The sequence below is a fragment of the Acromyrmex echinatior genome, chromosome 2 (assembly GCF_024713525.1).
Source record: "Acromyrmex echinatior isolate Ae372 chromosome 2, ASM2471352v2, whole genome shotgun sequence".
In the NCBI taxonomy this organism is placed as follows: domain Eukaryota; kingdom Metazoa; phylum Arthropoda; class Insecta; order Hymenoptera; family Formicidae; genus Acromyrmex; species Acromyrmex echinatior.
Genome location: NC_141853.1, coordinates 22,321,862 through 22,329,217, shown reverse-complemented (window position 1 = coordinate 22,329,217; position 7,356 = coordinate 22,321,862). Strand labels below are relative to the sequence as shown.

General features: G+C 29.0%; 1 protein-coding gene across 3 annotated transcripts; it reads right to left on the bottom strand.

The window, feature by feature from the left end:
• Positions 1-2,631: 2,631 nt before the first annotated feature.
• Positions 2,632-7,356, bottom strand: LOC105151003 (odorant receptor 13a-like). Of its 3 annotated transcripts, none has more exons than XM_011064432.2 (7): positions 7,244-7,356; positions 6,445-6,720; positions 5,559-6,036; positions 4,276-4,375; positions 3,960-4,085; positions 3,157-3,312; positions 2,632-2,785 (listed from the first exon to the last, which is right to left on the bottom strand). In XM_011064432.2, the coding sequence occupies exons 1-7, from the start codon at positions 7,257-7,259 to the stop codon at positions 2,723-2,725; spliced, it is 1,215 nt and encodes a 404-aa protein (XP_011062734.2). In that variant the 5' UTR covers positions 7,260-7,356; the 3' UTR covers positions 2,632-2,722. The 3 variants fall into 3 exon arrangements, with proteins under 3 accessions (XP_011062734.2, XP_087258802.1, XP_087258803.1); XM_087402676.1 differs by having other exon boundaries at positions 6,445-6,739; positions 7,244-7,336; XM_087402677.1 differs by lacking the exon at positions 7,244-7,356 and adding an exon at positions 7,093-7,237 and having other exon boundaries at positions 6,445-6,739.

Here is a 7,356-nt window from a genome sequence, read left to right as displayed (position 1 = left end):
TTTGTCCTTTCGAATATCATTGAAGAGTCGTAACGATAGTCCCGATTTATTTCCCTTTTTCCCTTTTTTTTTATTTTTACGGATTATATCTCTCCTTTCTTCGTAGCTTACACGCCTGTAAATACTGAAAATAAAGTTGTAACAAGCATCTGTCTCAGAATACATTATGTTGAATTATGAAAGAATCTTCGATCGTTTCTAGAAATCTTATGGAAAACAGCACTGTCAAGACAAGTGAAATGAAATTTCTTTTATAAACGTTTTTATTTTTCGCGATTTATATTTTCATAACATTTCTAAAATCTTTTGAAATAACTTTATTATTGCTCACTTGCTTAAATAGAATATCAGAAATAGGATAATTATTTGCTGAAAATTTCAAGTATCTCTCAGTAATGCATAATAATTGTCCATTTCGAGCTTTCTGTGTTACTTCTTGCTTGACTGATCTCACCTGTTGAAATATTCAGGCATTCTCACGATATTTTCTCTTCGTCTGGAATTCCGTCTTTTTACAGACGCACAGATTTGTCAGTTTGCGACGTAGATTCAAAAACTACACGAAAAGAATTATTTTGAAAAAATATTTAAAAATTTAGCTAGATACAGATCTGAGAATAATTTTGTTGTCTTATCAAAATGATTACATCACACATGTATTATCCAAAAACGAAACATAAGAAGTCTTAGGTCCGGTTATACCAACTTACTTTGATTTTAAGCGAAGCTTAAAACTCTATCTTTTCCATTCTCTCGGCTTTAAAGAGAAAAAGCAAGCTAGTTTTAAGCCTCGCTTAAAGTCAAAATAACGTTGATGCGATTGGTCCTTAAAGACATCTAGAAGATGTCTTAAAGACATATTTTAAAAGACGTCTTAAAGATGTCTAAAGACATATTTTTAAGACGTTTTTCGTCTCGATTTTGAACTTTTTGTTGTCTAGAATAAGACGCTAAACCGAATTGCTAGAATGAATCGAATTATTCGAAATCTTTTTAAAGACTGGCTCAATTTTCATTTTTTAGAATGGGATTCTACTCCAAAAAATTTAGAATAAGAAAAAAGTAAACTTTTACATTAGGAGATCTCTTCGATGATCTTAATCTTGAGATATGTTATAAAGGTGAAGACTGATCAACTTTTCCTTATAATTGATGGTCTCTTAGATAGTTTAGATAGTTTCTAAGATATTTGTTTCTTAGATATTTTTCTTCGCTTTACTAAATGATTCCTTCCTGTTAAGGAAATAAAAGTCGGACGCCTCTGAAGCAGGAGGAGGTGGGATGAAACTCGCTTTGCGTGGAATTCACGCGCCTTTAACCAGGAGGGGTGGAAGTCGCTTCGCATAGAAGTCGTGCACCCTTAAACAGGGGGGGGGGGGGAAATGGGGTGAAAATCACTTTGCGTGGAAAGTTCTGCAGAAAATAATGAAATTTTGAAAATGAGTTTTATGTAAATATATCTCGAAAACTATAAGAGACTGCCGATTAATTTAATAAGGAAAAGTTGATCAGTACCCTCACCAGTACCCCCTTTATAATATATATCAAGGTTAAGAATATGGAAGAGGTATTCTCTAAAGAAATACCGATATAATTGCGATTCTATCCGCATAATGCAAGTCTGCTTTAATAAACAAAGATAAAATAGTGATAAGAATAAAATTTTTTCTTCTTTCTGCATTTATGTAATATTTCATAAAATTTATTTCATTTTGATTGTATTTGATGTTAGAAAGAAGAAAAAATTACATTGACATATTAGAAATGCTGCAAATAAAATTGTTAAAAATATGAGTATTATTTTTATATTACATTTAAATATAATAAATTTTATAAAATTAAACTGTTTTATATTTTTGTACTTGTATTAATAATTTAAAAAGTTATGTTGAAATTCATTTAAATTCTTGAATTGTTACATATTTTTATTCATATTTTTATGGTCTTAAAATAGTAATTACAATTTTAAATAAAATACTGCATTAATATTGAGAATAAATCGCATGCAAAGGTTCCCTCTGTCGTAGCAATTTACAAACGAATGGCAATAAAGAATATATGAGACTCTCATGGTCAATATATTTAACTATCGATTGATGTTAAAAATAACATTAAATACATTTTCGATATCATATTATTCCTGACGCATGAATTATTATAGATATAAGGTAATTGGCCTATATATATATATATATATATATATATATATATGTATGTATGTATATTTGTTTATTATACAAACATTTTCACAAAAATTTATCTTCTTTTCTTTCCCAAGAAATATTTATTTGTAAGAGGTAAAAAGAGCTAAGAGTTTTGTAAAATATAATACTTCATGTCTTGTGAAATATAATATTTTATATATTATTAATATATTAAATATTATTTTACAAGACATTAAATATTAACAATTAAGAACTAGCGATGGCTTTTAGCTCTTGTTATATCTTACTATTATTTTATTCAATTGAATAATTAATCTTTTTTAAATATTCATATATTAATAAAAGATATTTAAGTCATGTTTTAAAATCTAAAAAAACATTTGTCGATTCTTTTAAGTACACTTATAAAATTATTTATGATGCAGATAATTTGTTACATATTAAAAATAGAAATAAAATTCTGAAGTCTCAGTGTTGCAAATTGATTCTATATTATTTAACGATAACAATATAACTGTACAATAATTATCATAATTACAGCAAATTTTAATCATGAATTATTCTTTCCGTTCAGTTACCGTAAGTAATACTGAGAGATAACCGAGTGAAGTTCTTACAATCTGAAATAAAATGGTATTTAACAGAAAGTTCAACATACTTATACAACATATTCATACACAATTGCGAAATTAACCCATAGAATCAATGAATCAATCATTCTATTGATTAATAAATCAGTTCAATGATTGCTCAATCAATCCTTGGCAATATTTGTCAATAATCGATAATATCAGGAAAATATCGTGATTGATTTATGAATGAATGGGTGAATAGATTGATCAATTGATTGATTGATCAATAGATTGATCAATAGATTGATCAATTAATAAATCAATTAATTCATGAATTAATCAGGAATTTTTCTATGATATTGCAGATGACATATTGAATAAAATAACTCACGGTGTAATTATTTATACAATACTTTTACCTTACTGAACATCTGTAAAGAAAATGTGCTGAATTTCCCAGCAGTTAAGCAAAGAGGTACTGTTGATCTATGTATGATAAGTAGAAGATTTCTGGCTTCCTTTCCTGGCACATTAAACCAGTTCGATTCGTACGCAGAGAATCCTATCTTAGTACTCTTAAATGTTATTAATTAATATTTAATACTTAATATTTAAATTTATATAATGATTTTAATGTGATTATTATTTTCTACAATAAATATATTTCTTCTCAATTACTAATTTATTAAAAAGTGTAACATATTATTCAAGCAGTTATACTTTAATTTATAAAACGATAAAAAAGTCAAAACTGGTAATTGATTTTTTCGATCCATAAATAATAAATAAGGTATTTATCAACTAAAAAATCAATTAACTTCGATTTTTTTCCGTCTTATATAAATTAAAATGTAACGTACATATATTGTGTGTGTATATATATATATATATATATATGTTTAATATTTGCAATAAATTCTTATTCTACTATCAACAAATAAACTGACGTTATTTGTCGTCATTTTAATGTATTTTTAGCGTCTTTAATATCAAAATAACATTAAAATAACGATAAATAATATAAATTTGTTTGTTGGAATATTTTGCGAAGAAATGAGGAAATGAGGAAAAATAGATATGTAATATACATTCAGAAGTGCCAAAGATTGCCATTAATGGCATTAGTAATAGATTGTGACATGGCTATAACCCGCAAATCTTTTGACATTTCTGAAGAAAATACGTGTGAAAGCACATTATGCATTATATTTATGAATCTTACTTGAACAAGTAGCATTTCACCGACGTAACAATAAATATACAAGTGAACTAGAATAAATCCTACGAAAATACTTAGAAAAATCAATTGGAAGGTCATCGATTCGTTTTCTTCTTTCTTTATTAATATCTAAAATATTCCTGATTTTTATTACACACATTTTTATATTTTCTGAATTAATTGGAAGGATTTATGCGCAGCAACGTGACACAAACAAATGTAATATTAATGAAATGTTAATATTACATTTTTAATTGATTAGAACGGAAATAAATGCGTAAATAATATCTGATAAAATGCTGTTTTCCATGCTACTCACCCTAATAACTTGGAACCCTTGAAAGCATAATTGAATAGTACAGGAAAGCATCTGTATTAGCATTATTATGTTAAAAGAATCCTCAATTGTTTTTGCAAACCTTGACAAATATGATTTTTATTTTTATCGATTTATATTGAATTATGACATTCTAAGTACATAGAATTTTGCAAATTACATTTGCATAAACAATTTCATGTTAAGTAGATCATTTTACGTTAGACAAAATATTATAAGCCTTTTTTACTAAATGTTCTTTATTCGGTGACATGGCACGATGACATGGCAGATAATTATTTTTCAAGTTGAATTTAATTGAATTTAATTGAATTTAATTGATTTTAATAAATTAAACTTTGAAATTTATTATATGTATTTTATATAATTTCGTAAACAGAGAAAAATATTTGAAAATAAATTTATTAAAACTTTAAATAATTTTGAAATTATTAAAGTAGTCAAATGAAATATATCGGATGAAAAATTTAGACAATGAAATCAGCTAACATGTTATTGTGACTGGCACTTCTTCCATCGTGAAACCAGACGGATGCTGTGTTTATAAAACTCTTGAGCTGGAATCATATCTATTATATTCGCAAACAGTCTCCTGCACTGTTGCGCCCGACGAAAATTTCCTGCTTTTCAGATTCTTCGAGTTTCCAAAGATGTGGAAATCGCATGGCGATAAGTTCGGGTTGTACCGGGTGCTCCAGTATTTCTCACTGTGGGAACTGTGGACGCTATGCGATTTCCACATCTTTGGAGACCTGTATCCCGAGTCTGTAATTTTTAACGACAGTGTCAGTCCTTATATTGTCGTTGCGCAGATATTATACCTGATGAAAAAACTGTGCAACGACAACATAATGATACCGAACCGTCATTATAGAAGTTCCAGAATTGAGTACTGATAGAGAATCTGAAAGGAAGAAATTTCTGTTAGACGCAGCACGGCACGAAACTGTTTGTGAGGGGGTTCGATCATATATGCTCAAGGAATTTTATAAACAGGCCTCGTCTGGTTTCACCTAGAAGTAGTTTTGCCAATTATGAGAATTGTTAAGATATTAGAATTATTAAGATATTAGTTCATTTCGATATCTGAATTTTTTATTCGCCACATTTCATTTGACTGCCCTAATAATTTTAACATTAAACAATTATCTATTGCAGATATAAAAAAATGTATTTTTATTCGTGAACTTATTTCATACGAGGCAATCTTGTGTTCAGAAGCAAAAAATGTATAAAAGTTTTTTATTTCCATGAATTATACAAACCAGTTTAAATGTTCATGTCTCATTACAATTTGTCTCAGTTCACTCTTGAACTCTTGAGACGTTTTTATTCCATTCGGATCATTAACGAGATTTTTGAGTCTCTCACGCAAGTTTTCGAATTGACCGCAAACATGGATCACTAGCATGGAAATGAAACTGTCGCTACCGGTATAAGCAACTGTTCCACTAAAAGCAGATAAAATTTGGCATGCACAAATCAATTCAAAAATCGGACTTTTGGTAGCGTCGAAAGGAAAATAGGCCGTATAAATCATGGGACGAGCCAAGTCATCAGGTGAAAATATAATCGCCGAAATCTTTAGAACGATATAAATGATTAGCAAGGTCTGAGTTAGTATTGTGCACCATATGGATATCTTTCTCACAAGTTTGGCATTTTTCAGCATAATTGTTCTTTCTTCAGACGTTTTTGGTGTATACCAATCTTGATAGAAGAAGTTGACCAACAGCTTCAAAACTTTAAACAAATATTGTCTTATTTTGAATTTTTGAATGAAAATTTATGTAAGTCAGTCTAATTTTATTTCACTAGATATTTCGCTGACAATTTGGCATTTTGCTGAATTATATCTTTATTGGACATAATCATATAAAATGCCGAAACGAAATTGCTGTACAAAATGATTGCAAAATAATTAAAAATATAGATAATAGCTAAATAATAATAAATGATTTGTTACTGCCATTATGTCGCTGTTTCGTAAACATAAATTAGATGTAATTGTTAAGTAGCTGACTAGTATTCATAAAAATTAAAGCTTCTCTCTCTCTCTCTCTCTCAAAATGTTAAATTTATAAGAGATAATTCTATTATTCAAAAAGTTTTAATTTTTTTGCTATTTCTAACGTTCTTTGTGCTTTGTACCTTTCCTTTTACGCCAGATGGTGAATGCTTTCATGAAAGAATTCGCGACTGGAATATTAGCGGTCGCCAGATTTTCGGTCATCATATCCACGTTACCCCAAATGAATACTAAATTCGTCGATTGTGGTATACACACAAAGCCCAGCATGAAGAAACTGGCTAGTATAAAGCGACATCGAGAGAGTCCGCTCTTTTGTTTAGGATTTTGTAACGGATCAGGCCAGATGCCAACAAGGCTCAAATTGAATCGATTCCATCCGATCGCGAAATTCAAGTCTATGCAGATCGAATTTTGCTTCAAAAATTAACGAATGAAGAAATTCGATCATTATTTGATATCACTATTATATTATGCTAAAATTACATTGGCGCAAAAAAACATTTATAATATAATTCGATGTCATTTATAATATAATTTTGCTTCCAAAGTATACAATTACGAAAAAGGATACATTCCAAGCAGAACAGTCTACTGAACATAAAATCTACAACATGACATTGAAATGGTTCTGAGATAATTATTAAAAGTCATTTTTCGATCAGTTATTTTTCGATTCATCTTCAACATCAAAATGATGTTATCGCAATCTGTTGTTCTAGTTGGAATATTTCTTAATTATTTTAAACACTCAGCGATTAGCAGCGCACCATATTTCACAAATATATGTGTAACAAGTTTTTTAAACGACTTTGCATTCTCTTCTCTAACTCTTGTGAGATTTAGATAGGAATATATCTAGATAACAATTTTATTATCTACTTTTCACGTGAGCACATGAGCATCTCTATTCGTGCATACCTCGATCAGCATCCATCGATACTTATACGGATGTCAACGATGCAACGACTGAAACATTTTTACGATCGACTTTTTTCCATCCCTTCCCTAAAGATCACGCATGCTCCGATGTA

Coding starts and splice junctions, on each gene's coding strand:
- LOC105151003 (XM_087402676.1), bottom strand. Junction 4,376..5,558: donor AGACATGAACATTTAAACTG/GTTTGTATAATT, acceptor ATATTTGTCAAG/GTTTGCAAAAACAATTGAGG. Junction 2,786..3,156: donor CTTTACAGATGTTCAGTAAG/GTAAAAGTATTG, acceptor ATTTTATTTCAG/ATTGTAAGAACTTCACTCGG.